This window comes from Protopterus annectens, chromosome 1.part1, assembly GCF_019279795.1.
Source record: "Protopterus annectens isolate FY-2018-M chromosome 1.part1, PAN1.0, whole genome shotgun sequence".
NCBI lineage: Eukaryota > Metazoa > Chordata > Ceratodontiformes > Protopteridae > Protopterus > Protopterus annectens.
The window spans coordinates 514590641-514607038 of record NC_056726.1 but is presented as its reverse complement, the minus strand read 5'-3'; the positions used below and the strand labels follow the sequence as shown (position 1 = coordinate 514607038).

Here is a 16398-nt window from a genome sequence, read left to right as displayed (position 1 = left end):
TGTCTGCATTTCAATCAGACTTGGATTCTGCTCCGAGAAAATCAAAAGCTTCTTCACCAGCTTCTTCAAAAAGTTTGGGTCCGAAGGGCTCTTCGTTTCTGAAACCATCCAAGAAAGCTCCTGTCTCGGCTCCATTGACATCAGAACCGACTGTACAGGTAGTTGGTAGGAGCCAGTCCCCAGTCATGGAACCGGTATCTCCTACCTTGAGATCCCCGAGTCTGGGTTCACCGGCTCCGTCAGTATTTTCCTCCCAGACTTCCAGACTGTCTGATTTGGACGTGGATCGAGTGGTACGGAGACTTTTACAGGATCCAGCGCTAGCTAAAATTCTGTCGGCTTCGACTCAAGCAGCTTCAGAACTAACAAAGTCCTCTTCTGTTGTTTCTGCTCATCCTCCGACTCAAATCGTGACATCAGAGCCTGAGGCGGCTATTCAGTCATTTGTAGAACCGTCTGTGCCGACACTCACTCTAGACCTGTTGGTACTGACAACCTTGATGTCCTCTGCTCTGGCGGTGGAATCTGGGAGCAGACACTCTCCTGTTGGTTCTGGGGGAGGGGGAGTCGAACCGATACATCTTTTTCGACTCTTCCCCCTTGGGGCTTTGGCGCAGGTGAGTTCGGCTCCTCCCTCGGGCTCGGAACCGGCAGTTCTGGTGCGGGAGGTGTCTTCAGACCCAGGTGCTTCCTTGCATTGGAGCCGTGATGCCTTCGATGCCATGAGGAGGGTTTTGTCCCTCCGGACTGCCACAACCTCTGATATGGCCACCTCCTCCCAGAAAGTGCCTGAATCTTCTCCGTTACCACAGATCCACTGTAAGCGTAGGGACCCGGAGCCTCAGGATGCCCCTTTGGGGGAACCCTGCTCTTCTGAGACCTCCCCATAAGTTTCCACTGAGGAGGTCCGTCGGAAGAGGTTATGTAAGAGGTGACATTTAGATTGCCCCCAGGAATCCATCACGTCGGACACTGATTTGGAGGAATCGGAAGGGTCCCCAAGTCCCCCTCTGAGGATCTTTCTATTGGGGATATCCTTGAGATCCTTAAGCAGAGGGGTGACTGGCAGTCCCTGAACCCTATCGAGGACGAATCAGTGCTCCTGAAGGCTTTCGGGTCTCGACCCTCCATCTCTTGGGTATCTCCGCCCTTCGATGAGTCAATGGATCTTTTGTATCGAAGGGCGTGGGAGTCACCGGATTCTATGGTGCCTGTCCCTAGGAGGCCCAACAAATACATTTCAGCTCCTCAAGATAAGTCCCTCTTATCCAAACCCATATCTGTTGATGCAATGGTGGTGGCAGCAGCCATGAAGAAAGAGATGTCTGAAACCTCTACATCTGTCCATCCCCCTAATAGAGAATCTAGGATCATGAACAGATACAGAAAGCGCATGTTCAGTTTTATGACCTTTGCCCTTCGGTCACTGAACTATCTAATCCACTTCACAAGGCTTCAGAGAGATCTCCTGAAAGAGCTTGGAGATGCTCTCCAGGGTGCAGTAGCTGATTCAGTGGCAGACAAAGGGATGTCCCAGCTTGCTACCCTCAATTCCATCGTGAACTCTTCCATGCCCTGGTATCTTACGCAGCTGATGGAAAGGGTAGGGCAGCGGGTACAGGAATTGCTCTACGAAGACATTCCTGGATGTGTTTGTTCTTTTGCAGAACCTTTTAAGTCGTCATTTGTGAATGCCCCCTTTGATGGTTCTTCTTTGTTTGGACCAAAAGTTAGAGACCCTCACCAGATGTCAGCAAGACGGTAAGACTGCCGTAGGAGTCCATTTTTCTACCCTACTAGACCTTATCCTAAAGGTCAACGGGGAGAGAAAATGTGGTTCCATAAGACCCAAGGAGCCTTTCCGAACTCACAAGGTGAAGCCTCCTCCATGGGCAGAGGAGGAGGCAATGGTGGAAGACTACTCCCACGCGGCAGAGGGGGGTCCGCAGAACCACGGTGACGGGGATCAGTTCCTTGGGAAGCCCTATCAGCACTCCTGAAAGGAGGCCTGTCTGTCCTGCTCTGGAGGCAGTCTGGGGATGTTTGTCTTTGTACCTAGGCACCTGGCTAAAAATCTCAGAAGACTGATGGGTACAAAATGTTATATCCAGAGGATATTTCATCCCCTTTCTTTTACAACCCAGGCCAACGAAATGAATCCCAGACATTCCACCCAGTCTACGGGATGTGGCATCCATAGAGGTCCAAAACTTATTACAAAAAGGAGTCATCCAGCCAGTCCCAGCAGACCAGCAAGGATCCGGAACTTACTCAAGATTCTTTTTGGTGCCAAAGAAGACAGGGGACTGGAGACCTAGTTTGGACCTCAGCAGACTCAACAAATATGTGGTCAAGATGAAGTTCCGGATGGTCACGCTTCAGTCCATACTCCTGTTCTTAGGGAGGGACAATTGGATGTGCTCTCTAAACCTCCAGGATGTGTATTACCATATCAAAATGGCCAGGCCATCCAGGGATCATCTGAGCTTCAGGCTGGGAGCCAGTCACTTCCAGTTTTGGGCCATGCCCTTTGGTCTCACTACAGCCCCCAGAGTGTTCTCCAAATGCATGGCAGTGGTCATCGCTCACTTGAGATATTTAGGAATCCAGGTGTTTCCATATTTGGACGAGTGCCTCCTCACCGCTCCCACCATGCATCAACCTATTCCGGCAAGGGACACTGCCTTAGATCCAGGTTTCCAACTGGGCATTACAATAAATTCAGAAAAGTCCGCTTTATTGCCATCACAGCGTTCAGTGTTTATAGGAGCAGACTTGGACACGGTCAGCATGTCCCTAAACCTTCCTCCAGAAAGAGTGCTTACCCTACGGCAACAAATTGTGGATCTCCTGTCAAGACACAAAACATCAACATTGCAGATTCTCAAGTTGCTCGGCACTATGGCAGCAGTGATTATTGCAATACCCCTAGTGAGATCTCACATGCACATTCTTCAGTGGCTGCTGTTCACACAGTGGACATATCAGGACTGACCGATGACTCACCCAGTGCTGATAATGAACTCTTACAAGGACGATCTTCGGTGGTGGCTAACATCCGAGATGGTGACTATGGGACATCCATTTGTCCTCCTGGCTCCAGTTGCAACAGTGACCATGGGCGCCTCCCTGATAGGTTGGGGGGGCATTATCAGGGATGGACAGCCCAAGGTAAATGGCAGGTCCACAAGGCTCATTTGCGCATAAACATCTTAGAGATGAGAGCGGTTCTCTTAGCGTTGCAGTCCTTTCAAGACTCCCTTCCTCTAGGCACGATTGCGATCCAGTCAGACAATATGTCTGTAGTCTGGTACATAAACAAGGTGGAACCAAATCTTACCCCCTATGTTGAGAGGCTCTAAGATTATGTAAATGGGCAGAGTCCACCCAGCGCTTTCTGATAGCAACGTACATCCCGGGGAAATCCAACGTGATAGCGGACAGACTCAGCAGAGCTATTCTGTTGCCTCATGAGTGGTCTCTCAAGAACGTTTCCGCAGATGGGGCCAGCCTTTCTGTGACCTTTTTTCAACCCCCACAAACATTAAGTGTAGCAACTACTTTGCCCTGATCCCTCAACAGGGACAACCCCCGAGGGACGCATTCGTTCACGATTGGCCTCCGGGACTTCTTTATGCCTTCCTTCCATTTCCCCTGATTCCCAAAGTTTTACAGAAAGCCAGTTTTCTGGGCAGGACACTTATCTTAATAGCCCCATATTGGCCTCATCAAATTTGGTTCCCCTTTCTGAAGCCTCATATACTGGAGGAGCCTTGGATCATGGACCCAGTGCCAGATCTATTGACCCACTCGTCAAGAGCTCTTCACCCTTCTCTCCAGTCCATCAAACTGACAGCTTGGCTGCTCTAATTCCCAGAATAGCCAGGTTCTAAAATTTATCAGAAGAGGCTCAACATATTCTCTTGTCTACACACAAATCTTCAACCAGGAAACTTTATCTCAGTAAGTGGAAAAGGTTTTCCATCTGTGCCCAGCAAAATAACATTGACCCTTATTAGCTTCCATTTTGGATATTTTGGAATTCCTGACAAAACTGTTCAATGAAGGAGCTGTAGCAGCAACTATTTGAGTGCAACTGGCTGCTATTTCTAATTTTTATATAGGTTAATCTGAAAATGGTATTATGTCTAACAAGTTGGCTAAGGATTTTTTGAAGGGTACGATGCACTTAAAACCACCGATCAGATCTCCTACTGCTCCATGGAATTTGAACCTTGTCCTGTCAAAGATTATTCTCTCCCCCTTTGAACCTGCGTCCTCTTGTGAGCTGAAATATCTTTCTTGGAAGACCATTTTCTTGGTGGCCATTGCATCAGCACGCAGAATTTCAGAGTTACAAGCCCTTTCTATTAAGCAACCGTACTTGATATTTCACAAAGATAGGGTTTCCCTCAGAACGAATCCGTCGTTCTTACCAAAAATTTTTTCAGAATTCACACTTAATCATATGATTGAATTACCGGTTTTCTTTCTCGATCACTCAAATCATTTGGAGTATATGCTTCACAAACTTGACGTCCATAGACAACTTCGTTTCTATTTGGACAGGACAAAAGAACACAGAAGGGCTGATCAACTGTTTGTCTCCTCCTCGAATTCTAGGAAAGGTGCACCGGTATCCAAATCTACCTTGTCTAAATGGCTTTTTGATTGTATATCCTTTATTTACCATGAAGCAGGCATTGCATTACATGACAAAGTCAAAGCTCATTCTACCAGAGCGGTTTCTACTTCTGTAGCCTTTTTGACCAGACCACCTATTGATTCTATTTGTGCAGCTGCCACCTGGTCAAAGCCACATACCTTTATTTCTCACTGCAAGGTAGACAAGGCCTCTAGGGACAAAGATTCATTTGGGTCTGCTGTCCTTAAGCAGGTACTTCCATGAACCACCCAAGATTGTGGTGCTGGGGGACACTATCCATCAGTAAGACTGAAGGCGACATTGAACAACTTCACATAAAGAAGTTATGTACTTACCATAACATTCCATGTGAGTTGTTCTTCTCGCCTTCATTATTACGACCCCCCCCCCACCTAACCCCATCCAATGTCTGGAAGTTCGAGAGGTTCTATCTTGGTTTTGATTCTCCTGAGGAGTTTCCTCTCACTAGTTTGTTTGTATGATTTCCTTGAAATCTGGGGTAGGTTTCATGCTAGTTGGCAGCAAACAAGATCTGGGGAAAGTAGAGGTGCGTTGTGGGATAGGGCTTCGGCCGCGAGCTGTTAGAGACCTCGAGCTTTGCAAATTGGCTGACTCGGAGCCGAGGATCAGCTCCGAACCCATCAATAATAATGAAGGCGAGAAGAACAACTCACATGGAATGTTATGGTAAGTACATAACTTCTTTTTTTCTTCTGTACTCAGCAAAAAGGAAACCAGACATTTCTGTTATGTTATTATTTCTTTATGCGTAACTGCTAAGATGAGAATGCTGGTATGTCTTTAAATGATGCATATATATTAGAGGTCACTTAAATATAATAATAATATTTTTGTTCATCTTAATGTAGTGTAAGTATGCTATCTCATAAAGTATCGAGTTAATATTTGTAATAAAAATGTCATTTTTGATCTTTCATACTTTATGTATAATAGAATACAGTACATCACTTTTTCAGATGGTCTGGGGATGGGGGAAGGCATTTTTTTTTTCAGTTGCTCAGATGTTATAACTCTCCCCAAATAATTTCAGCTCCTGATATTGTGTTATGTTTGCTAAAGACTGTCACTACATCATTGCCAAATATGGAACTCCTTCCGTGTAACTTGATGACCTCAGTAAGTTGGCTATCTTGACAAGTTGAATTCTTTCTAAATTTTTCATGACTTCAGTTATCTGTAAAATTAACAGTGGGGTGCTACAGAACTAATAATAAATATGTCCAGCATTTTGGAGCTAAATCTCTTGATTGTCCAAGTTCTCTGGAGAGAGAAATAGTTGATTTTTATCCTTATCAATGCTGCCTTTGGTTCACACCTAATGACGTTCTCCTCTTGTTGGTTGGTCAGGTATGATCAGATTATCACCTTTTCATCACAATTAAAACTCTGTTGCCCACAAATTCATTTAGATTCTGGAACTAATACAAATCCATCCTTATATTTGTCTGAGGGCTTTAAGATTTTTGAAAGTGCCCTGCCCCCCCTCACTTAGCCCCTAAAATCAAATTTCCTCTTGATTTTTACAAATCGCAACATCTCAGGCAAAATTAGATGGGAAATTTAGGGGTTAAAACAGAGATCGCAAAGATGAATTTGATTTTTGTAAAAAAAAAAAAAATGGCACATTTGTCAATTTAAAATGCAATCCTGCATTTGCATACAAGAGCAAGACAGACTGGGTGAAAACCTAGATTATTTCCGCAATATTCTGAGTCATTACATAATGCTCATTGTGGTTAACATAGTTTGGGCACACCCATCATAATTTGTAATAGGGTGAAGTACTGAAGGTTACATGAAGTGTATGTGATACCTTAATCTTAAATTACTACTTAGAAACATGTGATGGCAATCCTGTAAGTCCATTAAAATATTCTGTTTACAGTCTAGTTAAAATTTCTTAGCTATTTAGCCTAACAGGAAGGGCTGAGAATGGGAGTTGGAAGGTTTGCCAAACAGTGTGTTTCCAATTACTGTGGAGCTTGGATCTAAATTTCAGGACAGAAGGAGGCTATGGTGCAGCAAAAAGAAGTGTCCCACTGACAGAAAGGAAAGGCTAGAACAAGGAATACGTACATGAGTCAAGTCTTCTGCTGTGAGCTGTCAATCACAGCAGATAACAGCTCAAATTATCCTTAGCACTTTGACAGCTAGGGAAGTTGTGTGTGAAGGGGGAAGGAGAGGAGATGAAAGACTACAATTCAGGCAACACAAAATAATGCAAATTAGCCTTTCTAAAAAGAAACGGCAATAAAAAGCACTTTGAAAGTCTGTTCAGTGGCATTTTCACTGTTTGTGTTTTAAGCAGTCATTGAACAGCAAGAAATGTTGCTTAAAACTAACTGAAAGACAGCAGTGTATGCATGTAAAATCAATGCAGTGACGGAGCTTGGGAAGAAAGATGCCTGCATGATGTAATTTGTTTTTACAGACAAACACTGTATTGTGGGTTACCTAGAGTTAGAGTAAACAATCAAGATCATGTCAAGATGCTAGACCCCATGTGGTCAGGTTCTGAAATTACATATAAAAATATTTTAAAAACCTGTAAATAATCCCAGAGTGGTGGCAAAATGTAAGAAACACCAAACCATAATCAAATAAACATGTTTTTTTTTTTGAGTCTGTGGATGTGGTTCTCCTTAAAGTATATATCTGTGTACCACATACTTGAATCATGAATAGTTCACTAATGACACCTGATTTTGATGTTCCTAGTAGAGTAAATGAAGAGGTGTTTGTTATTCCAAAATATAAAAATGCAGTTCTAATAAGCTGTCCTGTTTTATTTTGGACTATGAGCTAAATATCTAAATGAATATGTGAACTACATTGATTTTTTTTTCCATAATAAATCTTTATTATTATATTATTTTCATACATCATTAAAAACAAGAACAAAAATTAAAAAAAAAAAAAAAAAAACTGCTAATATCACTAACCATCACACCAAACAAATATACAATATTTACAAGAATGCTTCCATGTGAAACATTAATGATAGAAGAAAAACAGAGTAATTAATAACATTTCAAGTAATAGTTTGATTACAAAATTCTCTCCAAACATATAAATAATTGTTAATACCTTCAAATTAAAAGTATTATGCTAGTATAATATTAAATATCTGTTCCCAAATTTTTGGATTATTAATATTTTTCTTATGCGGATTTAAAAGTAGTTTATGAGCTAATATATGCCTTGTTGCCAAAACTCTAAAGTTTTCCCATGATGTTTTAGATGGGTCTAACCAATTCGTGGCTATATAAAGCTTCATTAATAAAAAAATATTAATATATATAATACTTTGTGATCTAGGGAGTTCTTTCGGGGGAATATGCAAAATCATAAATTTCCATGACAGCGTTGTGCTTTGGTAACCCATCTTCTGAAGTTGAATCTTAAGGGAATTCCAAAGCTTGTATATGCATTTCCAGCTCCAGAACATATGAAGGAGATCAGCCAGTTGATTCTTACAATATGGACAGGTTGGAGAGTTTTTAGAGTTAAATTTATGCAGGGTAAGGCGTGTATAATTATTCCATATCATCATCTGGGTATATATCAGTTTTTGGGGAGAAGTAGATTTGATAGTCAAGTCAATTGCTTTTAACGTAATACTTTTGTCTGTTAATAGGATTTTCTCTTCCCAGTAGTTTGATAACAAAACTTTATCATGAAATCTAAATTCTTTAATTAATTTATTTGTTGTTGTTATATATTTAATATTGTGAACTACATTGATTTTAATATACTTTTTTTGTGTTTCTAATTTTATGCAACTTTCATTTATTCCTGCCTCTATTTTTATATAGAAGCTCTTCGACATCTTCCAGGTACACCATGCACTTCTCTTCCACCTCCGCAGTTAGCTTCAACTCCAATTTCAGACACAGGATATTGCAGTGGAAAGACGACAAAGCTCCAGCCAGTTCTACCACCACAGCCTTCATCTTTGCCAGTGTTAATTCCTCCTCCTCCGCCCCCACTACCATCACCAGAATGCAGGGTCTCCAGTAGCTTAACAGCTGATGCAATGAGCAGAACACCTAATGTTAAAAGATCCACTGGCTTGGAACATACTGCAAAGAGCAAGACTGATAATGTTCCCAGTATGATGGATGTCCTTAAAGAAATGAACAGAGTTACACTGCGGGCCACTGAAAGGTAAGTTACATTGTGCAAAGGAGTTTTAGCATTCAGTGACAGTTACTTGTTTTAATTGGGGCATTCACAAATATGCCATATGAAAACAAGCTACAGCCATCCAAAATGCAAATCCCTCATTTCCTTTCTTCCTTTTGCTTATCCGTGTCTTGTGTAAAAGCTCTGAGTGCACATCATACTAAGGAAGGAAAAAAATATCTTACACTTGTTGAAGGTTTACCAGTGGAAAAGTGAAGCAAACAAAGAAAGACCTCTGGTATTCCACCACAGCAAAAATCCACCACGATAGAGTCTTGTGTCAAACAGCAGGCAAATTTAATGAAAAAAGTAAAAGCAGCATTAAAATTCCATAATGATTAAATGATAAGCGCTTTCGGCTATTTAGCCATCTTCAGATCATTATCTTTTGGTAGCAATGCTTAGTATTTATACTAAAAACTAACCAATAAGGTTTAGAATCAATTGACTTCTAAACCAATCTAGAAGTCAATTAAATTTGCCTGCTGTTTGACACAGGACTCTATCGTGATGGATTTTTGCTGTGGTGGAATACCAGAGGTCTTTTTCTTCATCATACTAAGGAAGGTCACTGTGGTAAACGCACTCCTCCAGTGTAGATATGTCACCATTGCAAACTAATAAAAGTAATTTTTTTTCACTTATTAATCATTCCAGTCAAGGGGTGTCACAGTGGCACAGTGGATAGCATTGTCGCCTCACAGCAAGAAGTTCCCCAGTTCGATTCTCAACTGGAGTGCCTTCTGTGCGGAGTCTGCATGTCCTCCTTGTATTCGCGTGGGTTTTCTTCAGGTGTTCTGGTTTCCTCCTACATTCCAAAGATATGCATTAGGTGGAATGGGCATTCTAAATTGGCCACAGGTGTATGTATGCATGCAAGTGTGTGGTGTGGATGATCTACCAAGGCAGGGCTAGCCACCCAGCAGTGTAAACCTTGGCTGTAGATTGTCACTGTTGATCCCATGTGCAGAAATGGGGAAAAGGGTTTTTTGGATGGATGAAGCATTCTAGTCAAGGCATTAATCTGTATTACTGCTTATCAGGTTCAAAGGTGTGTACTAGGTTAATGGCCCTGGAGCTTTTACAAGCCTAGTCCATAAGATTACCCTAGCATTGTGTTACCCGACCTTAGTTCCCAGTGCCTCTGTCGAGTAGAGCCACTGGAGTAATCCCCGGGGGTGAATTTTCTATTTCCCATCCACTCATCAAGATCTCTCTTGAAGAGGGCCAGTGAGGTGCTCTGCTTGACATGTATGGGAAGTCTATTCCACAGCATGGGCAGTCTCTGGGTTATGAATCTGTCCCTCCAGCATGTTCTGTTGATTGTGGTAATGAGGTTGAGGTCTCTGGAGCGTGTGATGCGGAGGGATTGGGTTTTCTTTAAATGTAGCATTTCTAACAGAGCTGGGTCACATGGCTGTGTAAGTCAAGCAGAGATCGCCTCTTAAGTAGGCGATTTGAGACAGAGAATAGTTGGAGTTTATTGTGCCTGTCCATATAGAATAAATGTTTAAGGCCTAGGATCCTTTTTGTGAGGTACTTTTGCAGCCTCTCCAGTTGTTGTGTCTATTGAGGTACATGCCAAATGGAGCATTGTACTCTCTGATTGGCCTAATGAGGGAAGAGTAGAGGGAGACAATGACCTCTTTCTTCCTGGATGTAAAACCCTTAGTAATGAGATGTGCCACATAGAAGGAATTTGACCACAGTTGCAATGTGGTGGTCAAAAGAGAGGTTGCTGTCGACCTGTGTTCCCAGATCTCTTATAAGGCCTCCTGTATTCAGTGGACTACTATTGTTGTGGAAATTCATGGGAACTAGGTTTTTCCCAAGGGGGTGACGACACATTTTTTGGCATTGAGCTTAAGGCCATGGTTCTGACACCAGTCGTTGGTCTTAGTGAGGCCTTTCTGTAGGATGTCTGCATCACTTGGGGAGTTAATATAATGGCACCCAACTTGCAATCATCTGCAAACTTTGTAAGCCAGATTCCTTTCCTGTTGGCCTGGACCTCAGAAAAGTAGATACCAAACAGGAGAGGACCCAGGACCGAACCCTGTGGGACTCTACTCATGACTGATCTGCAGTCTGACTTGGAATCAGCTACTTTCACACTGTGGGTTCTATCTGTGAGCCAGTTTGCAACCTACCTAGTCGTATAGGGGTTAATGCCTAGCTTTGAATTTTTCTATGATTCTTGAGTGAGGAATGGTATCAGAGGCCTTGGTCAGATCAAGGTAGGCTGTATGAACCACCTTGCCTTCATCCACAGCTCTGGTGACTGACTCAAAGTCTACCAAGTTGAGCAGACATGATCTAACCTTCACAAAACCAAACTGTGTGGGATCTAGAGTTTGGAGATTCTCTATATCCTTGTTTATTAGGTCCATGATGATGCGTTCCATAGTTTTGCATATCAGACTTGTCAGGCTAATGGGGCGATAGTTCCTAGGGTCTGTAGTCGCTCCTCCTTTGTGGAGAGGGATGACTGTAGCAGTGTGTCATTTGGTAGGGACAGAGGCTCTGATTGAACAGGGCACACAGGTTAGGTTCCAGTTCACTCTGTAGTTCTTGTATAACATAGCCAGGGATATTGTCAGGTCCCACAGAAGCTGTATTCTTAGCCTTGGCCAGTGCTGTTTTAACCCATGCAGCAGTGATACTGGGTGGCTGTCAGTCTACTGGTATTGTGATTGGTCCTTTGGGGGGGTGAGAGGGGTAAAGTTGGCACTGAATCTGTCGGCCAGTATAGTGGCAATATCTGTTGGCTTGGTATAGGAGTTACCAGTGTGCAGTAGCTCGGACCAAATCTGGGTATTGCCGTGGAGATCCTTTACATAACTATAGAAAGCCTTGTGGTTGTCTTTACTATCTGCTGCAATTCTGTTTTCATAGCTAGCTTTAGAGGATTTGATGAGGGGTCTCAACTTTTTGTTGAGGCTGATAAGGGAGTTTTTCCAGTCTTGGGACTTTACCTTATTCCGCATGTTTCCTCCTTCTGTTGTAGAGTTTATTTATGGCAGGGGACCACCAGATTGGCTTCCTTTTTTTGGAGGAGAGCGTCTTGGTTCTGTTGGATATGGTGGGGGGGGGGGCACTTTCAGAGCAGATGCAGGTACACCCTTTTCCTTGATACCAAGAAACTGACCCAATTGCTAGTTTTGAAAGTTGGACATTTGATCTGACATTCTGATTTTCTTTCATTCTTCAAAAGTTGGGTTTGAATCTGACTCTGCTTCTTCTTCCAGATCATAGAACACTTGAGCTCAGATTTCATTTGCCACCATTGCGATCAGATGTAGATTTAGAGCTCTCAAGCATTTTTTTCAGATAATAGGTTCATAGGTTAGTACTAAGCTAACTGCCCTTGCTAGTCATTTTAAGCCTAGCCAATTATCCCTTGTGAGACTCAAACCGTGCACCTTGTGTTTATAAGGCAAAAACCTTAACCATTAGGCCACCCTCCCATCCCAAGTGAATTTTCACTTGTTTATAAGTTTAACTTTAACTACCTTTTTTTTTTACCTTTCAGTAATTACTCTTTTCTCCCTTTAACCCTTTTTACATGTTAGTCTTCCTTTCTCGTACTGTTTCAGTACCATTTATACCATAGCTGGTAGTTCTTTCCCTTTACCACTTGTATTTTGATACTACTACTACTTCTACTTATCATCGTTGTAATTCTTTCCTCCTTTCTTTTCCTTTTGTCTAATAAAAAAAAAATCTTTATTTGGCCTTAAATTTTCAATGTCAGATAAGCTGTCTGGTTTCAAGAAATTTGTGGCATGTGGACATAAAAAACAATCAGATGCCAACACTGAATGGGTATATTGTCTAGGCTGTAAGCACCTAGGCATTGATTGTGACATATGCAAGGGTTTCAACTCCTGTGCAGTAATAGAATGAACAAGTTGATACGTAGGGGTCTAATTCTCTCTAATCATTCCTCTGAAGCTGCTGGGGTTCAAACCGCTAAGAAACAAGATAAGAAAGGTGATTCTGTTGCCAAAGATTCTCCCAACAGATCTCAGATTGTCCTCCTACTTCTGTGTCATCTTCAGCGCTATCTATGGCGTCACAGGCTAAACTTTCAAGAAAATCAGATCTGACTGTTCTGGATATGAAGTTAGAATCCAAGGGGATCTTTTAGATCTTTTCTCCAAGTCTGATCTCTAAGCATATAACATACAGAATTCCTTCACTTCTAGAACAGTCTCCTAGGCGACATTTGAGGCCGCATTCTACTGCTTCCTCTCTTCAGTCTTCTAGGAGCCTATCTGAAGCAGATGTGGCTAGGATAATGAGGAAGTTCCTCAGTATGCAAATTCAAATGGGAGTCCTCTTGGTTCCACCCCCATCAGATCCTGAGAGCCTTCATAGAACCACACCACCTATCATATCTCCTTCTCCAATCCATCCTTCTGTTTCAGAGCCATCAGATCCAAAAGCCTTGGGGTGATCTTTCTTGGATCCGAAGATTTTGGCTTGTTTGACTCTGGTTTCTTTTGATTTGTCTGGCCCAGAGTATCTTGGAGGTGGGCGACTCTGGGAATTGAAGTGTCAGAGCCAGCTCCAGGGTGTTGGAGTTGACTGAAATTGAAGAAGTCGCCTCTTCCCCTCAGAGCATCGGCATTAGATAGCTTGGCTCTGACTCCCTCCTTGGTGGTTTGCTAGCAAGACAGCGGGAGCTGATGATCCGGGAGCCTGCTTTTTTGGATCTGTTTCTTCTTCCTCCAGGTGCTCTGCCTTCATGGTTCAGACAGCCCTGTCTTCTTCGGATTAGACTTCCCTGTCTCATTCGATTTTGCATCCAGAGCCTCGTTTATCCATTCCACTGGGACAGCCGATGTGAACCAGTCTCCAGCCCACCCAGCAGGGTATCGTTATCTTTTCCGGTACCTCCCCAGAGCATCCCACCAAGGAGGTTCCTCGGAAATAAACATGCAAAAGGAAAGGGAAGCACTTAGACTCCCCACAAGTGTTTTTAGTGAAGAAACTGATTTTTGATGATGGGGAAGCGTCCTGCAGATCACCATCTGATGATGTGTCCTTTGGAGACATCTTGGAGTTCCTCAAACAAAGTCGTGGTTGCCCCCCCCCCCCCCCCCACAATAATCCTTTCCAAGAGAAATCAGTGTTTCTGGAGGCTTTTGGATCTGGCTCGTGTACCTCCTTGATAACTCTACCTGCTGATGTGCTTATAGATTTAGTCTCTCGGCAAGTGTGGAAGCAGTCAGATACAGATGAGCCTGTACCTAAGAGATCCTTGTGCCATCCAAAAACCACCCACATTAGAGGAAATAACCACTTGTTGATGTCATAGTTGTTGCTGCAACCACGAGAAATGAACTAGCGAAACAGAGTTCTCCTGTCCATCCCCCTAACAAAGAATCTAAGGTGATAGACAGATTTGGGAAGTGTGCCTATGCTAAAGTGACTTTCCCTCTTGGGTTGCTGAAGTATTTGGCACAATGTACCAGACTTCAGACAGATTTGATCTAAGAACTTACTAAATCTTTCTCTGGGTCCATTTCATCCGAGGAAGGGGATACCATTTCTTTGCAGTTGGCCACCCTTCAGTCTATTTCCAGTTCATCTATGAAGCTCTCTCGTACTGCTGAAGGTACCTCACGGGTGGCGGGTTCAGGCATTTCCATTAGGAGACATGCGTGGATGCACTTGTGTGATTTTACAGAACCATTCAAATCTTTTCATCAATGCACCCTTTGATGGAATCTTGTTGTTTGGCCCCAGAGTGAAAGAGATGCACTCTTAAGTGCAAACGGAAGGGAAAACCCGGTATGCTGTGGGATTACATTTTTCTACTCAGTCTTTCTAGAAACCAACAAGGTGTTAGGAAAATGTGGTTCAAGAAATCCCAAGGTCCCTTTCAAGATGCCTGTGGATTGAGTTCCCCCAGGGGCAGACGTGGGGAACTCAAATGGACGGCCCCCAAGTCCCATGGCAGTGATGGCCCACATAAACAGGGAACTAGAGATACCTCTCAGACAGGTCCTATCAGTGTTCCTGAATGCAGACCCGACTGTCTGTGGAAGCAGTCGAGGGTAGTCTGTCCCTGCACCAGTGAGCCTGGCTAGATATCACAAAAGATTCAGGGGTGCTGATAATAATAGCCAGAGGTTATATCCTACCATTTTCTCATTTTCCTCCATCAGTTTTGAAGAAAATCCCCAATCTCCCACCCAGTCAGAGAGAAGCAGTGGCACTAGAAATAAAAAGCTGCTAGAAAAACCTTATCCAAGAGGTCCCCAGACCAGAGAGAGTTCGGAACTTATTCAAGATTCTTTTTTGTACCAAAACAGACAGGGGACTTGAGAGTAGTTTTGGATCTCCGCTTATTAAATCCATCAGTTCAGTATACAAACCTCTGGATGGTCATGTTTCAGTCCTTTCTGCTGTTTTTGTGCAAGTACGACTGGATGTGCTCTATAGATCTTCAAGATTCATCATCATCCCTCCTCAGCACATGTCCAATGGTCTCACTACACTCTTGTAGACCTTCCCTTTCACTCTTACGGATACCCGTCTGTCTTCAAGATTCATACTATCATATCAAAATGAACAGGCAATTCAGAAGATATCTACGCTTCTGGCTAGGAACCAGTCCATTACCAGTTCAGAGCGCTTGTCCTTTGGTCTTACCATAGCCCCCAGGGTGTTCACTAAGGGCATGGCAGTTGTAGCAGCTCACCTGAGACTGCTGGGATTCTGAGGGTTTCCACACCTGGACAGCTGACTCTTGACCGCTCCAACCAAGCTTCAATTAATGCAAGCAAGGGACTACTTACTCCAGCTTTGCTGTCGTCTGGGGATATCTGTCAGTTGCAACAAATCTCATCTCACTCCATCTCAAACTTTGAAATTAATCTGTGCTCATTTCAATACAGCCACTCAAATAGATTCACTCTCTCTGTCTCGTATGCAAACTGTTCAATTCCAGGTCAAAAACATTATTCAGAATTCTTCTCTTCCAACGCGTCTAATATTTATTTATTTTATTTTACATTTGTTGACCGGGAAAGTCCGACTGGATATATTTCCATTTTCAGTGGAGGCCCGGGGAGAAAAGCTCCAAATACAATAAAGAAATTTTGTAAACATAATTAAAAAGGATTTTTGACTATTAAAACCCAACTTAAACTTTAAACATACTTAATATACATATTTTTTACAAGTACAGTCATAGAGAATAACATAACACAGGGAGTTGTTACATGGCTAACAACAATTCTTTAGGAATAGTTAAAAAAGGGAAATAAACAAAGCAAGAGGAATCCAGTACTATTGACTTAAAAATGAGAAGCAAAAAGGAGACAGTGTCAGTCAGGATTTGAGCATGGACATAGCCATTGTGGTTTTAGGAAGATTTTAAGTTGTTTTTTGAGAAGAGGAATGGATGTCAGGGATGTTAGTTCTCTTGGAAGCTTGTTGCAAGGGTTACTAATCGAGTTAATAAATAGGCAGTCCCCAGATTTGTTGCTGGACTTTAGGGTAGAGAGACAAGT

At 42.7% G+C, this 16398-nt stretch overlaps 1 protein-coding gene across 1 annotated transcript in view; it reads left to right on the top strand.

Annotated features, from left to right (window-relative positions):
* MTFR2 (mitochondrial fission regulator 2) overlaps positions 1 to 16398 on the top strand; it is a gene marked incomplete in the record, with an annotated part of 659997 nt that overhangs the window by 234758 nt on the left and 408841 nt on the right. The window contains 1 exon segment of the mRNA XM_044076367.1: positions 8503 to 8854. Coding sequence (XP_043932302.1) covers positions 8503 to 8854 — 352 coding nt within the window.